General features: G+C 39.8%; 1 protein-coding gene across 5 annotated transcripts; it reads right to left on the bottom strand.

Annotated features, from left to right (window-relative positions):
- Positions 1-1,152: 1,152 nt before the first annotated feature.
- Positions 1,153-19,972, bottom strand: LOC110856944 (protein neuralized). Of its 5 annotated transcripts, XM_035857512.1 has the most exons (13): positions 19,712-19,972; positions 19,490-19,650; positions 18,292-18,437; positions 17,703-17,994; positions 5,728-5,894; positions 5,081-5,195; positions 4,790-5,005; positions 4,197-4,383; positions 3,735-3,867; positions 3,456-3,654; positions 2,915-3,070; positions 2,592-2,848; positions 1,153-2,206 (listed from the first exon to the last, which is right to left on the bottom strand). In XM_035857512.1, the coding sequence occupies exons 4-13, from the start codon at positions 17,725-17,727 to the stop codon at positions 1,979-1,981; spliced, it is 1,683 nt and encodes a 560-aa protein (XP_035713405.1). In that variant the 5' UTR covers positions 17,728-17,994; positions 18,292-18,437; positions 19,490-19,650; positions 19,712-19,972; the 3' UTR covers positions 1,153-1,978. The 5 variants fall into 5 exon arrangements, with proteins under 5 accessions (XP_035713405.1, XP_021961225.1, XP_021961226.1 ...); XM_022105533.2 differs by lacking the exon at positions 19,490-19,650; XM_022105534.2 differs by lacking the exon at positions 19,490-19,650 and having other exon boundaries at positions 19,726-19,972.
- Between the last annotated feature and the right edge of the window lie 47 nt (positions 19,973-20,019).

Genomic DNA, 20,019 nt, shown 5'->3' with positions numbered 1-20,019 from the left:
TGGCCGCGGAAGCCGTGGGGACGTTAACATTGTAAAATAGGGAGAGGGACGGGTTTCTGGTTACGATGATGCCGACATGGAACAAGCATCTGGGGACATTGCCCCTCAACCTTCCGCGGCCACTGGGAAGAGGACTTTGCTAAAAGAAGGGGGAGGATTCAGTGGCCGCGGGGGGCATCTGGGGACATTAACATTGTAGGATAGGAAAGGCCGGGTTTATTACATAAGATGTGGAGCTGACTATGCAATATGCATATCGACATGGAACAAGCGTGAGGACATTGTCCCTCTGTCCCCACACACCCTTCCGCGGGCCCTGTTCGGAATAAAGGAGGAGGAGGAGATGACGACGGCGGAGATTAAATCGATCAATTTTCCCCTTTGTGAGAGCGGAGGACGGGCCAAATTGCGAGTTATTTGAGCCCACTGGATGTTCCGAAAGATCTTCTCAAATAAGGTAAAGTGTCGCTTGATACAAGTGTGTCTTTTGCATTACTTAAGCCTCTCCTCTCCTCCTCCGATTCGGATGGAGGTGTTGCGTGACTTATTATTTTCTCCGCGGAGCTACGTATGTACATCTCAAGCAGTGTTTCCTTTTTCCTAAATGACACATTTCTTGCAGAGGAAAGTAGCAACTGCAAGAAATACGAGGTGCAAGAAACTGGGAGAAAGTGTAATAAATATGCGTCATCTAGCCACGTGCATTTTTCAGGTCAAAATAGCTGGTAGAAACAGTTTCTTGCACTGGAAACCAGGAAACGTAAGAAATGCGAGATGCAAGAAACTGGGAGAAAATGCATGAAATGTGCGCCATCCAGCCACGCACCGTATGCCGTATTTACCGCGGCAGGGTGTAGTTTCTCCCACCGTGCATTTCTCCCAGGCCAAAATATTCCCCTGCAAGAAACCACTTTCTCCCAAGTGGTCTTACGTACTCCCTCCCACCCGAAACCCTGCCCCCCAAGTTGCCCGGATTTCATTACATCCCCGAAAGAAAAAATAGAGTAAAAGACTGAGACATTTTTCAGACAAAGTCAAGTCAACAAGTTGCTGGACTGGAAATCCAATAAGTGGCCTGGAAATCTATCTCAGAAATCATAATGATTTTATGATGATGACGACAAATTAACGGTGTGATTGACACGGGAAAAATTTACTTTTCTTTTCTCATTATTTCGAGGTAAGAGAGCGTTTATTAATTCACGAAGATTTTTACGTACGTACGTAGATAGCTGCACCAAATTACACATACTTATTGGCATATTTATTGGTCATGTGGCGGAATTCATGCAAATTTTTTGGCTTTTTAATTTGCATATATGTACTTACAAAAGCAGGGGACAACAAACAACAAGGTATTTTCAGTATTTAAATATGTATGTACTTATCTATAGCTGCTCGTGTTTTGTGATGATGATATGGATTTGGAAAGTCTAAAACAAGACGACGATAATTTCCTTATACCTGATCGTCAAAAGTCACACATTTTTAATCATTTCTCCGCTCTGGGAACTTATTATAAAATTCTGACCGAACAAATTTGGTCGTTCCCAACTTTTTGAAAATATCTACCCCCAGATTTTGACACTTTTTTTGGCGGAGAAGATCTCAAGCTTAATAAACCTTCAGAAAAATTGGAACTGGCTCAAAAAAACTCAACGCCATTCCTTTAATCATCTCACCGACTACAAATTTATCGTCCAGAAATTTACAATAAGTTCCCAGGCTAAACAATTATTAAAAATGTGCTTATCTTTACGATTTCGGGATAAGCCTAGGTTACATACTTTGTAAAATCTAGCTTTACAGGATTACAAACATTTCACTCTTTCTTCTTTTACGCTATGTAAATTCATCAAAATTATAATAGTAATAATAATACATGAAGGATTGCGATTGTGGTTTTCATGTATGTAGATAAGGTAAATATGTATAAAGATAAGTGTTTATCGGGTGGGTGGGTTGGGTTGCTGGTTGGTTAGGATTTGTACGTTCGGATGACGTCTGAAATGGTGGCGCGGCAGATGGGACAACACCCCTTTTCCTTACTCTTCCAGTACTCCACAGCACAATTATAGCACATGCACATATGTCCGCACGAGTAGAAGACGCTGTCCACGGGACGCTCGCAACAGGCGACGCACTCCACCGAGTAGTTGGACATTTCTTTCAGTGATTGAGAACCCGAAGTGAGAGACTCGTAGACCTAAATTTAGACAGAATTAGGTACACCTTAATACTCAAAATGGACGGGTTGCAACGTATGCTCTCCGATTTTGAGGCTTAAACTAGTCTCAATCGAGGACAAATTAAATATGAAATTAGCGGAAGACGCGATCTCCCAATGGGCACGGTTCGTAGAGATATATTTGCATCCCGAAAGAGGAGAAAACACGCAGTAAATTTGGAAAGTGTAAAATTTGTCGATTTATCTCCTCTTCGGATGCAAATATCTCGGCCAAACGTGCCCATTGGGAGATGGTGTCTTTCACAAATTTCATCCAAACTAAATTTGTCATCGATTCACACTAAATAATTTCCCCAAAATCAGATCGCACTCCCCGCCTCCTCCATTGTAATTTCCGACTTACACTATACGTTCTATTCAGCGCGGTCGAAGTCTTCATAGAATTTGGCGACTGGGAGAGCTCAAAGTACTCCCGGGTTGCGAACAGCGTGGATGCGGATGTCGACGGAAGTGGGGATGGAAAGTTGTTGGAGGCCGAGATTTGACTATTGTTACTCGTTGAAGCACATTTGTTTGAAGAAGCTCGCATCCCGAGGGACGACGATGACGACGACGACTCCTTATTTCGTCTCAGTTGAACACCTAGCGTTAATTGAACACCTGATTAAACGATACGAATTAAGTAATTAGTAATTAAGTAATCAAATTAAAATAGTAAGTATTTACCTCGTGGGGGTTGAGCATTGTTGCGTTTTATCGAACCAATACAACGTATCCGGTCCGTCGTGCCGTACAAGTCGAAAAACGCCCAGAGTGGGACGGAATTGTCGACATGCATTTGAAACACGGCCGGCCCACCGTTCACCGACATGGTTACTTCGCCTAAAATAATAAGTAATCACAGGAGTTAAATTTAATGCGTAATTAATTAAACATGATCTATAACTCATCGCCAAAATCAGCACATTTTTAATCATTTCTTTCCTCTGGGAATTTATTTTAAATTTCTGAACGACAAATTTGTCCTCAGTGGGTTGATTAATGGAATGGCGTCGAGTTTTTTTTACCCAGTTCCAATTTTTCTGAAGGTTTCTTAAACTTGAGATCTCTTCCTTCAAAAAATGTCAAAATCTGGAGTGCATATTTGTTAAAAAAAAGTGCTCTACAAATTTGTCCTCTAGAATTTTAAAATAAGTTCCCACAGCGGAGAAATGATGGGCTGATTTTACGATTTTACTGCTGATAAGTCGTACGTTATCCAACTTACCAGTAGCACTCAGAGTGAAAGCGAGGATATCTTTTGCCACGGGGTTGTTGGCAATGTCCTTTTTCACGACCCAGTATTCTGGTCGGTCGAGTAAAAGGTGCGAGTCTTCGGGGAGGCTGTCACTGTAGACGGATTGCGGGTTACACGCCGTCAGACCGAAGGCCATCGAGGACGAGAACTCTAACTCTTTATGTAAAATCTAAACAAGTTTGAAAATAATTAATAATTAACTATTTTTATAATTGATAAGTATTAATTAGTGGTTATCGTATCGCATACCTGTATTAAAATGGTCTCGTCTGGCATAATTGGTCTGGCAGTGAACACATAAGCGTTGCAGTACTCGCTCGGGCGTCGCAGAGCAATACTTGGCAAGGAGTCGGCCGTGTGCATTACGTTCTTTCCACGAACTCTGTTCATACAAATAAGAAGACAAAAGTTGTAAACTTTGTAAATTACAAAAAAATGAATAATTATATCCAAAAATAATAAGTTAACTACTCAAACAATTCACTCAGTACTTGGTAACTTTGCAAAATCTGCGCTTTTTGTACCATAATTTTATAAATTTTTACGAAATAAAGACACCCTCTAATCTGAATTTACAAGTTTATACAAATTTTGAATCTAATTTTCGTTCGAAATATGACTAAAATTTTAGTAAAAGTTTTACGGAATTCACGTAATTTTATTTTACAAAGTTACCAAAGCCTCCGTCTTATTCATTAGATAAGATCTTACCTGTGGAAATTCAGTTCTTCAATGTCAACATTTGGAAAACATGGCACCTCCGGCATGGACGATTCGATAAGCTTTAATCCATTCATGGCCGGCACAATGTCACACATACTCGATTCAATTTCATCTCGACTAGAAGTGGCTAAATCGTTCACGCAGCGACGCGAGTTATTTAGATGAGCTCGGGGATCTGATAAATAAATCAAAATTTATCATTAATAATTCCTCTTTAATAACAAATATGAAGCCTCATCGTCAAAAGGAGCACATTTTTAATAATTTCTCCCCTCTGGGAACTAATTTTAAAATTCTGAACGACAAATTTGTCCTCAGTGAGTTGATTAATTGAATGCCGCTGAGTTTTTTACGCCAGTTTCGACGAGTTCCAATATTTCTGAAGGCTTCTTAACCTTGAGATCTCCTCCTTCAAAACGTCTTAAAATCTGTAGTGTACATTTTCCAAAAACTGGTAACTCCCTCCTCCACAAATTCATCTTCCAGAATTTAAAAATAAGTTCCCAGAGCGTACAAATGATTAAAAATGTGCTCCTTTTTCCGATGAGTCTAACAGAAGTTTCTAAAATTAATCAACATACCCACGAATTCGACACAGGTCGTGTTTCCATAAATATCTAGCATGGCCCAGAGAGGTCCGCGGGTATCCACGCCCGTAAAAAAGACGCCTTTCTCCTCCCCATTAATCCCAAAGTGGACATCGCCCGCGGACGTGGTGTAGTAGAAGAGAACGGAATCCTTCTTCACGAAAAAGTCGCTGAAAGCTTTCGCCCAAAAGCCGGGTCGGGATGTTAAGTCTGCAGATAACAAAATTTACATAAATTCACTCCTTCATTTACATACATCCATCCTTAAGAAAACATTCTAATTACCGGGACAAACATATTTCGGAAGGCCGGATCGCAACGAGGATGGATCATGAGAAGTGAACCCAATTCTTAAAACGCCGTTCCAATTCGTAGAAACTTCAACGAACTTGATGCACACCTTTAAAAATAGAAAAAAAACAATATATTAGCAAACCTGTCACCATTTTAGTATCGGAAAAAATACTTCATCAAAATGTATAATGTTTTGACCCCTGTTCTTTCCAGGGTTTGAATTTTAGCTACAAAAAGACGAAAATCTACGGCAGCTCAGTCGAAAACACGTGTTTTTTGTTAAGGAATTAACTTTCAAGATACACTGTTTTCTACACGATTTAAAGAAATACAGTATTTTACTTGACACCGATAAAACCAAACCTTAACAAGAAGAAAGGAAGCTCAAATTACTATCGCAATTCACACAGTCATTCGTAACTTTGTACATAAAACGTGCCTTTGGTACCATAATATTACAAACTTTTACGCAATAAAGAGACGCCCGTGATCTGAACAAGTTTACAAAAATGTGGAAGCTAATGTTCCTCAGAAATATTTGTAAGTTTACAGATTTTACAAAGTTACCAAAACCCTGCGTGAATTATCTACCTCATTCTACATTTCGACAAAGTATTCTCTTTTACTTAAATCCTCACCTTCTCTGCAACTTTAACGGGCCGGTCTGAAAATGCGATCGCCTTGCAGAAACTGTTTGTCCGCCGGGCGACGAAACCGTTTCCGGAGATGGAGACGTTTTCCCCATGCACGTTGTTGAAGAGGAGGGGCGGCATGTTGTTCGGCGACATCCCGCCACTCCGTAAACCTGCAATTTTAAAGAGACACCAGTTAAAGAAGGGCATTTTGTACACGTATGAAAGTCAGTTAATGAATGAATGAATGAATGAAATCCCAGACATGACATGACCTCCGTTTTGTTTGTCAAGTGACCAAGAAAACTAGGATAATAAAAACGATACCATTTCGTAGAATGCTAATTAAGACGAGACTGTCAACGAGGAAGTCGAAGGACAGACGCAACTAATCGTTTCGTATGAAATGAAATTCTCAGACAATAAGCATATCTACAGGGAAGAAAGTGACAACATTTTCCATTTCAATTGTTGCTCTAATGTGCTCCATATTTGCATACCAATCAGTTTAAGGAAATTTGTACTGCTGGAAATATAAATTTTAAAAATGTAGCTCTCTTTAAAAGTCATATTTTCAGTTGTCATTCCGAACAAAATGTGCTCAATGTTCAATAAATTTATGGAAATTTGTACGGCCGGAAACATAAATGGAAACATATATAAATTTTTAAAAGTGCAGCCCTTTAAAAGACACATTTTCCTCTAAAAAATGACACCATTTTCCATAACCAATTATCCTCCTCCACGACAAAACGTCTTTTAAAAAGAAAATTTCTCCGTCAATTTAACCACAAACTATTATATTTTTTTTTACTGCTGGAAAAAATGTAAATTGAAATCCATCATCATCCAAAAACCACCTCTTAAAAAGTCATCACTATTCCAAAAGTCGTGCTGCTGCTGGAGAACATCAAACAACGACACGTCCACTTCCACTTGACGACTTTAGAAAGGAAATGGCATTTCAGGCTCAATTTTAAAATCTGGTTATGCCATAAATATAAAATACATAATACGACCAACTAAAACTACATACATTCAACTAAAATAAACTCTCTTAGCACCAGTGCCCGCGGAAGGGCCCCTCTGTCCCCACCCGCATCATCTTATACAAAACCCGTCCTTCCCCCATCATCCTACAATCTTAACGTCCCCACATGTCCCATCTTCATGCACACGTTCCGCGGCCCCTGCGATGAAGCCAGTGCGGATGTTCCCGTCATCATGAAGAGAGCCAGCCACAACGGATGGAATGATTGTAAGAAAGAAGAAAAAGAGGGCAAAAAAGCCACCCAACCCCAACAGCAAGCACATCCTCACTTCCTTTTCCTGTGACTCAGGAGCTCACTTCGTCCTCGTCGCCTTCTTCCAACCTAAAAGTCCGGGGCTCACTTATTTATGAACGAACGAGAGGCTTTAGGTGTATTTCTAATGGATAAATAAATCTACCACTGCTTACTTACTACCAAGAACCAGCAAGACACGAGTTGCTCATCCATGAAGAAAGTCTCAAAACTTGTTTTTCTATAGGTACATATAAACATTTATGTAGGTATTAAAAAGCAGTCGGGTCGGGTTTGATTGGATTTGCTTCCCATAAAGTAATTCACATAGGGATTCATTAATGTGTACGTTTTAAAGTCCATAATAAGGATAAAAATCGGGACAAATGGACCAAAAACGGGCAAAGTGTGTACATTAGGTATCACATAGAGATAAATAAGTACGTCAAAAATTAACCATTTTCCAGAAACTACCATCTAACTCCAATAATTTGGTTCTGATTTATTCAAGTGTTAATCAGTTTTAATTCTATGACAAAAAATGATATAAACATTATTTGTACCATTATTTGTAAGCAATTCTAAAATCCAGTAAATGATTGATTAACCCAGTCAATGATTAACCCAGTAAATAAAAATCTGGACAAATGGGACCAAAAACTCACAAAAAGACACGCACAATGTGTCTATATTAATGAAATACTAGATGCATACATACATAGATGTGTATAAAAGATAAGCCTTTTCTTAAAAATACTAGCCCCCCCCATACATAAATAACCAACCCCCCGGCTTCGGGTGTGACAACTGACCCTATATGTCACTACTCATTCTCAATTATTGCCCCCATCTCAATTATTATTTCAGAGAGTAATGTATGTATTAAACTTTGACCACATTATCCACGCTTTGCCACTCCAAAGACAAACTTGGTGACTAGCTTCAAGTTCCATCCTCCTCAATGAAATGAAAATGAATTAAATCTCTTCATCCTCCACGAGGAGACATCAATTACTCCCAATTTCCAAGCGCCCAGTAAACTAAAAGTAATATCGACTTCTTTCAAAGTCCATATATCCATTAAACCATCCATCCCCACAAAACATCACACTACTAACTCTTCTTCACCCACCCTTTTACATTTGTGTGCACACACGGATTGATCAAACCGACGACCATCCATCCATCCATAGGGGAGCATTTTCCAACTCCACGCTCAATTACCAGCACTAACCAACCAGACCAAAAGCAGTAACAAAACGACACAACTGGGAAAACGCAACGTAACATTTCCCATAAACATTTCCCAAAAAATAATGAGCATAAATATATAACAGGAAATTTTGCGGTTATATAAAAACTCAAAAACAATAACCCACCGATCCCAATTTTCCGCTGGATTTTCTTAATCACTTTCATCTTCTTAAGCCAAGGGACACAAGTCGGGGGTGACGTCGGGTTCGACATCATCATCATCCCCCCGTCCCCCGCACCACCGTTTCGACAAGGCACCACCACCCCTCCAGCGTTAATGTTCAACGGCACCATTTCTATTGCGGACTCGTACCGACAACAAGTCGAGTCCCGATTTGACGACGAGGAGGTCGGCATCGAAATCGGGCGGAGGTGGTTGTGACCCTGATGATAAGATGCCCTCCGTTGTCGACAAGAACTTTCGTACGTTGATGACGACCCCTTTGAATTTAACGTGGCGTAGGAGGCGGAGGAGGTCTGTTGGCTCATGGGCCACGGACCGGTCACCAAAACCCCCATGTTGTTCCCGATCGAGCCGTACGATGGTGAACAATTCGACTTTAAAGGATGGGTTATGTAAGAGGAGGAATAATTTGAGGCCATGTAAGACTCAGAAGTGTATAACCCCATGAATTAATTAACTAAATAAAACACTGCGGAATTAATTGCACGTGCAAAAATATTCTTAATATAATCCAGGCAACGCCATGTAAAACTTAACACTGCTGCGTAATATTTAAATTGCACGTAATATAAATATGTTAATTAGACGTCTTAAAGCCACGCCAAAAAGACAACAACTTAAATAGAACAACCCCACAAATACTGACGTATTCTTAATCGTACAATCCAATCCACACAATCATTTCCACCACAATTTTGCACAAAACACACACGCAAAAAAAAGAAACAGAATTTGCAGTCACTGGCCACCAACAATTCTTAGAGCAGTAACAATAGCAGCTTTGTGGTTTAGAAGAAGACCCACAACGACGACGCCTTCGACGACAATGATTCTCTCTCTCGCTCCACGGTTTTGAGACGACTGAGGCAACAGTGAGCACCGTCGTAACAATATATTCTCATGGATCTGGAAACCTAACCAAACCACGACTGAGAAACTAGAGAGCGGTTATCCTGCCGTCTTTTTTGCAGCGTTGCTAGCTTAGCTTCTCTCTCATTTTTTGAGGGACTCGTATTCGTACCATATATTGAAGGCAGAGGGTAACTGGTAGCGCGTGGCCGTTGCGGAACACGGCGAAACATCTGCCGCACAAGAAGAAGCAAGCCACCCTTCAAAAAAGCAGATATTCCTCCATCCATCGCTGCACTTTCCTGTTTCCTCTCATACATCCAGTAAAAAGAGGCTCATTCTCGAATCATAATTATGTATGGATTTTAATGACCTATCTCCACCACCACCACTACCAAGACAAGAAGAAAATTAAACTTACTCCTGCAAATTTTCTGAATAAATGTCACCCTCCTCAATTTATGTATGAAGGAAGAGAAGAGGTGCGAAAACAAATCTGCGGCAGGCAATTACGCCAAAGTGCATCCGTCCGTCCGCGTGGCCAACCAAACGCAGCAGCATCTCATTCATCTATCTCAATTATGTACATACATTTGTCGACACGCTGCAGATGTCGAAATTATGTACAAACTTATGCTAAAACGTGCCAATTTCCGATAACAGTAACGATTTTTCACAGATTTACCACCACCACCGACACGCCAAACGCACTACACCAACTGACCGAGAGTGGTAAACATGTAAAAATCGGGAGGGTTGTAAATACAATGTAGAAACTTATGCTTACTAAAAACATGCCAATTTTCATACATACATTCAATTCCCGACAATATTTACGTGTCGATTTTTTCATAAGTTACATGCCACTATGTACGCCAAACATTGCAACCTCACCTCACCTCACCTCACTCACTGTACATAAATATACGAACCGATCGAAGAATAAAACCAGGAGGGTAGTAGTACTTGTAAATATACCGAGTTCATCCTTATTTACCTCCCGTTTTCACATGTACACCTAAACCCAGCTGCCATTCAGTCAGACACTTATCAAAGTGCAGCAGCAGCAGCAGGCTCAACACAACACAAAGTAAAGTCCTACCTTTAAACTTTAAATCAAAGAAAGACAGAAAGGGTCCCCACCTTGCCTCAACTGTGTCCTTTCCTTTTAAAATACTAAAATACATGAGAACCAACCATATGCACTTTAAGGGATCATCACCACCACCACCATACCATCGCATCTCTCTCTTCTTCTCCATTTAAAACGCAAAGGTCCAGTCCAGATGACGACGAGGACGAGGACCACGACAATGAATGAAAAATGAAAACACGCGTTCGTTCGTATTCTTTCCCTTGGAAAAGAACCGTTCATGATATTCGGTCGAAAGGAAAAGGAAGTAGTCGACCCTTCGTTCTCAGATCTCAAATCTAAATACGAAAGCTCACTCACTCGCAGGTCATAACAAAAGGTGGAAAGTGGAGGAATATCTATACGCACAAAGACCAGCAGCAGGGTTATGTCGGCTATATGTACGACTTCCTTTGAAATATGGTCGTTCCCAAATCCCAACAACAACTTTCAAGCTGCCCTTATTTAGAAACCTTTAGGAGGACCCTTACTTTACCAGGGGCACATGGCACGTGGCAGATGAAAACCTAAATTAACCATCTCCAAGAAGAGAAAAAAAACATCTTCAAGATGTTAATTAAAGAAATATACACGCACGCTTATCTTCGTCTTCTTCTTGCCCAGCTTTTCTTTTCACGTACATAAGTCCAACAACTCCAATTAAATAGGTACATACATATTTAGATAAGAAAAAGTATGCTACATACATCGTCACCATTTTTCGCTTATCTTCTTCCTCCCCAGCTTTTCATGTAGTGTAGATAATTCCAATATGTACATGCATACATAGATTTTTATCAAAATTATGTTACATCGTCCCCATTTTTTAGTAAAATAATGCCACATCTCCAACTTTTTGCATGTTAAACAGCACGCCACGCTTAACTTTTTGGGTGGCACGCTTATACTTGCATGATTTTGAACCTTTTTTTCCATAACGAACTTTTCCTCAAAATCTGACCCAACTTTGCTTTCCTTAAAGGACTCACCCGCACCTTAAAACTGCGTAAAAAAGACAAGGCCAAGTACATGCATTCAATTCATACATAGACAAAGTAAGTAATAAGTGAACGCTCGCATTATGCATCGGATTGACCTCTCTCTTGTCCCAAGTGATCCATCCAGCCAGCCAGCTTTTATTTAAAACCCTGCTGCTGCTGTTTGTGGGATTAATGAAACTCGTGTCTATATACCAAGTCTGTTTTCCATTGGGACTTTTTCAAAGGGACACCACCATCAAAATTCATTCAATCCTCCATCCATCCATCCACCCACCCTTCGACGCTACTAAACTCATTCAAACGCCGGGTGCTCAAGTGTTCTGGGGTCGCGTGGCAGCAGCTGCAGATGACATCACACCACCACCACCACCACCACCACCACTATTTACTACATACATACATGATAATCTCTCGACCTTTTACTTATGCTCCTCCGCCTGCTGCCCTGCCCGACTAAAAGAAAGATCACATCAGATCAACGCTATCCTCGAAACCAAGTCGTCACATGTTCAGCGATCTCATTTTCAGAAAGAAAGAAAGAACAGACGACCGCCCGAGTTTGGCCAAGAAAAAGAACGCCTGGCATCGGTGGCGTGGTATGGCATCTGCTACGGCTTCTGCTGGTGCAGATTATGATAAGAAACAGACAACAGACGGATGCCAAATGCTTTGTTTTCTTCTTCTTCTTCGGACTTACTTACTTTGCAAACAAGTTCTGTGATGCAATGCAATGCAATCTAACAACTGTTCCCTAAAACATAAATAATAATATAAAAATTCACGTAATCTCTCTCCCCAAATGATGAGATGAGACCGAAAAACTGAGCTAAACTTGTTGCATCACATCTCTTCTCGCACCCCTTTTTTTATATTCACGAAATGAACAAAGGACTCAAATACATAAATAAATGGCAACATGATTTCTGCTGGCTGAATATTATATTTTCTCCCTCTAAAAAGCCCACTAATTTGTATGTGTAGCTTCTGGTCTTGTCAACTAGCAGAATTCTCAGAAATAAAAGATCTTAAATAGTAAAATATGTATGTACACTGTTAAAACTCTGGTAGAGTCACACATATCTACTCCGTTCTGGTACTGATTTGGTAATAATTTCCTACCAAATTTGTAGTAAATTGTTCCTGAGTGGTAAAAATTTTTCATTATCATAACATTACTGAAGGGTAATTCCCGTTAATACCAGTGCCGGCAGAGTCACACATGTACTCCGGGCGGTAATGATTTAATACCAGTTTTCTAAGAGTATAAGCAAATAATTTCCTACTGGATTGGTAATAAATTGGTCTTGAGTGGTAAACTTTTCATTACTGAACGGTAATTTCCGTTAATACCAGTGCTGGTAGAGGCACACATGTACTCCGGGCGGTAATGATTTAATACCAGTTTTCTAAGAGTATATAAGCAACATTTTGAATAATACGGAATATTTCCTCCCTCTAAAAAAGGCCACTAACTTGTAGTAAATTGTCCACTTCACGTGGTCATTATTTCCAAAGCTCTTCTTTGTTTCCTCGAGAATATTTTTCCTATTGCATAATAAAATAAATAACAATGCATATTTAGAGATTCGAGCTTATAATCTTAAAATAACTAAAGAAAGAAAGGCACACGCCCAAAGGTATCACAGCGCGCGCCCCTATTAAAATTCACTGCATAGAGAGAGCCAGTTATTTAAAACAGTCACGACGTGAGGCTTTCAAGTACAAAACCAAACTGTTGAAAGGAAAGAAAGAATGCGACATTAATTTCTTAAAGAAAGGAACAATTTTCATTTCATTTAAAGAGAGAGAGACGAATCTCTACCCTAAAAAAATCAGGGGCCGCGCAGGACAGATGACCCTGGGGGACAATAATGACACGATAGAGCAGAATATCGTCCCCCAGGGTTCCAAGTCTCCTGTGACACATAGCTATCAGGAAAAAGCAAGATAGCACCACGACCCTGGGGGACAGGGTAGAAATCCTTGCCCTCTTATCATCCCCATTGGCGTCAGAAGCCCGGGGGACATTGCCCCCCCCACAAATTCATATCTTATCCATGTTACTAAGTCCTTCATCCTCCTCCTCCTATCCCCACAATGCTAATATCCCCCCCCCAACTTCCGCCCCATCATCCTACTCATCGTCCCCCATACATAATTCCGAGGGCCTTGTCCTACCCAAGGAAAAGGCGTTACATTACATTACATCCATGCCTTATTACTATTTCCATCTTGATTGTCTCCATCAAATTTCCCCATAATTCATAACTTACTATTTCCCTTTACTGAGAATGCATGCGAGCTTCACGGATTCACATACAAGTGGTTGGTTATTGTAGAAGAAGAAAAAAAAGAACGAAAATCTCTCCCTCTTGCATGGATCACGATGCATGAAGCACAAATAAAATGCAGGCATTCAATTCTTAACTAAACTAAACTACGCCGTATGTACGTGTGATGTGATGTTATGTAACGGAGAGATGCATGGTCAGTAAAATAGTGGATGATTTTATTAGGAGACGATTGTGCAAGTTACGATACGATACGATACACATGTTATGTACACAGATGAGATCTTTGTGGATAAGCTGGCTTTGCTTTGTAAGTAATGAATCCCATATTTCTCAAAGAGCTACTTACGTATCTACTTTTCTATCGAGATGAATCATTCATCATCATGAATGGCTAACTAATTCAATCATCAACTTGGTAAATAACAATGTCACGTTGTTATGTACATATCTGCATATTATGTAAATATGTAGCGAGTTGATATCTAGGATTTTTTTCACCTATTTTGTATTTATATACGACTGTCAAGTCAAACTTTGTGACGAACAATAGAGTACTAGAATTTGTAAAGGTTATTTTCTCCCCATTTTTTTAAAGTTTTTCAAAATATCAAAATTTCGCAAGTATTATTTCCTTATTCACGTTATTTAAAAAAATGTGTAAATAAATACTGAATGTACGCATCTTCTTTCAAATTAAGTATGTATACATACTTATTAATTCGTATTAATTAAATCGTCTCAAAATCCACTCTAATAAAGCGTTAGTGTTAAGTCGCTGACTGAGTCCCTGTGGCTCTCAATGCAAGTTGCCCCGTAGAAGAGACAAAGAGGAAAGCTGAGCAACCACTGCATGCATGAATTTTCTGCATGAGTCTCACTTCGCCTGCACGTGACTTTCACGTACGTACACTTGCCATCAAACTCAAATTAAATCACTACCATAAAATGACAGTGTTAAGTTCTGGGTCGGTCCGTAAGTCAATGCAAGTCGCCCCGTAGAGGAGACAAAGAAGGAAACAAGCAAACACTGCATGCATGAATGCATGAACTGCTACCCCATACATACATCAACTGATCAACCAACCATCGTTACTCATCAATAGTGGTTATCATGATAAGTGATCGTGATAAACACTATTAATTAATTATTTTAGTTTGAGAAACTCCACCCACAGCGAGTGGCATATCAATTCGAATGTATTTTTGACGCTGAATCCAACGCCATTAATAGTTTTGACCTCCGAGGCCCCCGTGACCTTCCCGTGACCGTGGCAGCCAAATATGGCTTATTCGTGATGTCACATATCAATTCAAATGTATTTTTGACGCTGAATCCAACGCCATTAATGGTTTTGACCTCCGAGGCCCCCGTGACCTTCCCGTGACCGTGACAGCCAAATATGGCTTATTCGTGATGTCGCATATCAATTCGAATGTATTTTTGACGCTGAATCCAACGCCATTAATGGTTTTGACCTCCGAGGCCCCCGTGACCTTCCCGTGACCGTGGCAGCCAAATATGGCTTATCCGTGATGTCGCATATCAATTCGAATGTATTTTTGACGCTGAATCCGAATCCGTCAATAGTTTGACGTTAATTATAGAAGTTGGGGTTTATGGAACTGAACGGAGCGTGAAGCGCGGGAATATAAATAGTTAGCTATGCAGTTACTCCCACACGACGGGAATTTAAGTAATTAGCTATTCAACTACTCCCACAGGGGGAAATCAAATTGTACTGTGACCAGGTTAATTAAAATGCAGTATGACTGGGGCAAACCCTCACTCTGATGTATGTATGTAGTACGACGAAGTCTCCACTGGGAATTATTTAAAGTATAGCATGACGATTTTTCGCTTTGGGCACACCCCCACTGGAACTCTAGAACCCGGCCTTGGCCGGGCTATACGCTAGTGTTTTAATATATAAACACAGTGTGCAAGTATTACTTGCACACTCAATTTAAAATTGAGTGTGCTCACATCACTCATCAATAGTGGTTATCATGATAAGTGATCTTGATAAACACTATTAATTAATTATTTTAGTTTGAGACACTCCACCTGCAACGACTGGAATATCAATTCGAATGTATTTTTGACGCTAAATCCAACGCCGTTAATGGTTTTGACCTCCGAGGCCCGCGTGACCTTCCCGTGACCGTGGGGGTAAATATGGCTTATTCGTGATGTCGCATATCAATTTGAATGTATTTTTGACGCTGAATCCGAATCCGTCAATAGCTTGGCGTTAATTGTAGAAGTTAATGGGGTTTATGGAACTTAACGGGAGCGTGAAGCGTGGGAATTTAAATAGTTAGCTATGCAGTTACTCCCACGCGACGAGAATTTAAGTAATTAGCTATTCAACTACTCCCACGGGGGGAAATCAAATTGTACTGTGACCAGATTAATTAAAATGCAGCATGACTTGGGCAAACCCTCACTCTGATGTATGCATGTGGTATGACAAAGTCTCCAGTGGAAATTATTTAAAGTATAGTATGACGAATTTTTCGCTTTGGACACACCCCCCACTGGAACCCTAGAACCCGGCCTTGGCCGGGCTATACGCTAGTTTGCATTAATTAATTAATTACTTCCAAAACTCAACCTCGTTCAAATTCAGATAAACCTTTTTCATTAAAATATATGCTTCCAAAAACTTTACACATTCAGAAATCGAGAATAAATTTCCCAAAGACACTGCTCAAACTTATAAAAATCGGAATCCTTCTGCGGTTTCATTACATCGTCGTCGTCATCATCATCCCTTTATTTTCCTGCTCCTTTCTTTCTTTTACATGGATGGAAAATTTATCCGCGTGTAAATCCCCATCCTGCAGAGTATAAAACAACGTGCATACATATGAACAATCCGGCCTATCTTATAAACTCACAGATTTAGCTTTTATTTAAGGATGAGCAGAAACCATGAAACCGAGAAGAAGAAGAAGAAGGACATAAAAATTCGTGCTGCTCATGTACCTTCAAAAAATAACTGCTTCACTACTTAGCTGCTTACTACTCATCCATCCTTATTAGTTGCGGCCAGCCAACGGAAGAGGATTTATGGAAGATAGAATATTATAATTCGCTTTTTATCCTCTTTTTACCTAACCTACGTATGTACGTCTCATCCCCTCTTTTTCTCTTTCTTGCGGAGGATATTTTCCACCCAAAAATCGTGTCTTATAATCAACTAATCTTGTAAAACACTAATAACTAAGTGTAAGTAACCATCATCATCGCGTCACTACTACTGACATAGTCTGCGGAACGATAAATCGGGGACAATAGTAACGTGTCTAGATTGATTTTAAGTAGAATTGGAAGGATTTTTATGGACATTATTGTCCCCGTGTTCCCACTAAACCTTATCACGATACTAGTAAGTCAAGTGTGGTCCGTAGAATGATAAAACCGGAAAAATAATAACGTTTCATGAAGTTCATTGCAACAATTTATGGACATTATTGTCCCCAATGTTCCCCCCTGTTCTCTAAACCTTGCCTGTCTCTTGCAAGTCAGGCATTGTCCGCAGAACGATAATAACGCGGACCAATAAATAATAACGTATCAAGATTTTGAAATGGATAAGATATTACTAACATCTATTGTCCCCCTTGTCCCCGCCACTGTTCCTTAAACGATCTTAATTATTCGCATCGTGCCAATCCTTCCTTCCATAAAAACACGATCTTCTCCCCTAAAAAAGAGACATTCCTGTCTCATTCAAACCCCAAAAAATTCCACATTTCCATTTCTTCCAACTCTCTTTGTTACTCATCTACCTGCCCATGGTCCCAATTAATTTTGGAATTTCACACCCACCACCACCATTATTCCCCAAACTACAAAAATATACATCTTTCTTATTCTCATTCCCATTGTCTGTCGGCACATGTACATACGTAATTGTATCTCTTTTTCCACCGAAATACAAAAAAAATCAGAGAGAGAGAAAGAGACGTTTTACTTACCACCATGACTCTGAGCACTTCCCATGACGGATGAATGAGAGATGATCTATTCAGTTCAGTGGGAGGAAGTATGTATAAAATAATAATAATACAATCGCCGTCTGGTCTGGTCAGTCAATCCGATGGGGATTCCAGAAAAAAAAGGAAAGAAACTCCGTCGTCTAGTTTAAGAAGAAGAAAAGTCTGAATGTTGCTGAACCCATGTATTCATTTCATTCTTCATTCCGACATTCATAACTATTTTGATTGTGTCCGAGAAAAACGTAAACTTGTGGAATATGTAGCAACATTTCTGCAAATAGAAAACCAAGTCATTAATAATGATTGCATTTTTCTACGTGTACATAATTACGTTCACGTGCGTGCACTAGATAGTTAGTTAGTGAAGATGATGACGAGCTGGACAGTGGCCGCGGAAGGTGTGGGGACGACATTAATATTGTAGGATAATAGGGGAAGGGCCGAGTTTGTACAAGATGATGCCGACCGTGGGGACATTGTCCCCCCGTAACTTCCGCGGCCACTGGTTTTCGAGCTGCATGGACAACAATGAAATGAATGACCAAAATATATGTAGGGGAAAAAATACCTGTTTTTCTTAACGATATGCATGCATCTCAGCATCGAACAAAAAGAGGAGACAGCGTCATTTTCTTTCATGAAAAAGATGACCTTGCGTCTTCTTCTTGTTGAGAATGAGTCACATCCGATGAGAGGATTCGATCGATAACTCCTCTGTAAAAAGAAGGGGAAGATAAGTCTTCATTAGTAAAGTTAAGTGAAGTGAATTACTTATCTTAAGCTTTTTAGTAACTAACTGCGACTACTTAGATATAACTTCCTTTTCCACTCTAAGATAATGTACATCAGTAGTAGTAAAATGATAAAGATAAGTTATCTTATTAGTTAACTAATCACATCATCAACCTTATTAGATAGGAAAAAACTGATGAATTTGAGCTCAATTAACAGTTTCCGAAACGAATGAACATGCCGAGACGAATCGTTATGTACGTCACCCCGTTTTGTTCTTGTTCAGGGGGAAGAAAACGGATTGAATCAAAGGGATCGATCCAGAACAGGTTGATATCCCTTGCGAAATAATGCAGCTTTCGAACAAATCGTAACAATTTATTTGATCTTTTGAAGAGAGCCTTATCTCAAAACTATTTGCAACGATTGGAAGAGAGTTAATATGAAATAATGATATCTTAATTCACCTTAACACTACATGTCAAGGGGGTGTCAAGGTCAACCCCCTTATTTAATAGGTTGGCATACAGTTTTCGAAGTGCAAATCGTCACAATTTATTCGAAATTTCACCAGAAAAGAGCCTCCTCTGAAAAAGATTCAATCAGAGTACATAGCAAATAAGAATGAAATGATACCTTAATTCCCCTTAACACTACGACATGTCAAAGGTCAAATGTCTAGGTCAACCCCCCCTCCCCCTCCTCATTTAACAGGTTGGCATACAGTGTATAACGCAGTTTTCGAACGAATCGTTACAGTATATACGATATTTCATAGGAAGAAAGCTCTCTCAAAACTATTCAGTTATCTAAACACATGTGAAATACAAATGAAACGATAACCTACCTAATTAATACAAAATTCCCCTTAACACTACATATCAAGGGGTCAACCACACCCCCTCATTTAACAGGTTGGCATATAGTTTTTCAAAGTATATGTAAATCGTCACCACAATTCATTAAACATTTCACCGGAAGAAGATATCACTCTTCATCGATTTGAACATAACACAAATGAAATGATAACCTACCTAATTAACAAAAATTCCCCTTAACACGAACCACACATCACGTTAGTTAATCCCCCTCTTCTAACAGGTTGACCTTGACATCCCTTTATTACGAAATAACGCAGCTCTTGAACAAATCGTCACAAATCACTCTTCCCCGGAAGAAGATAACCCTCTAATAACTAGAGTATACCATTAGATGATAACCTGAATACTAACAATTCTAAAAATAAAAAAACTCACCACAAATTACGTACTTATCCAATCCACCAATCCATCCAAAACAGCAGCACGTGGTGGTTTGGTTTTACGACTTAGCAATTGATGAGCACCAGGTGGGTGGGGTGTGGTTTTGTTGTCGGGGTGGGCGGGTAGTGGTGGTGGTGGAAGTGGGTAACATAAAACCCACTTTTTCTTCAGCTGACGACGAACATCCGCCGAGCGAAATCACTTCAAAACCACATAAAATAGAAGACGATGGTCGGGTTTTTTGAGAAAAAATGTTCCATCTTTCCGAGCCCAGTTCAAATCCTGTCTACTCGGTTTATTTA

Source organism: Folsomia candida, unplaced genomic scaffold (genome assembly GCF_002217175.1).
Source record: "Folsomia candida strain VU population unplaced genomic scaffold, ASM221717v1 Fcan01_Sc017, whole genome shotgun sequence".
NCBI classification, from domain to species: Eukaryota; Metazoa; Arthropoda; class Collembola; order Entomobryomorpha; family Isotomidae; genus Folsomia; species Folsomia candida.
Note: the sequence above shows the minus strand (reverse complement) of the source record. Positions and strands in the feature narration are given on the sequence as shown.

Coding starts and splice junctions, on each gene's coding strand:
- LOC110856944 (XM_022105530.2), bottom strand. CDS start 8,888: ATGGGGTTATACACTTCTGAGTCTTACATGGCCTCAAATTATTCCTCC. Junction 3,868..4,196: donor GAAGAACTGAATTTCCACAG/GTAAGATCTTAT, acceptor TTGTATGAACAG/AGTTCGTGGAAAGAACGTAA. Junction 2,849..2,914: donor CAATGCTCAACCCCCACGAG/GTAAATACTTAC, acceptor TCGTTTAATCAG/GTGTTCAATTAACGCTAGGT.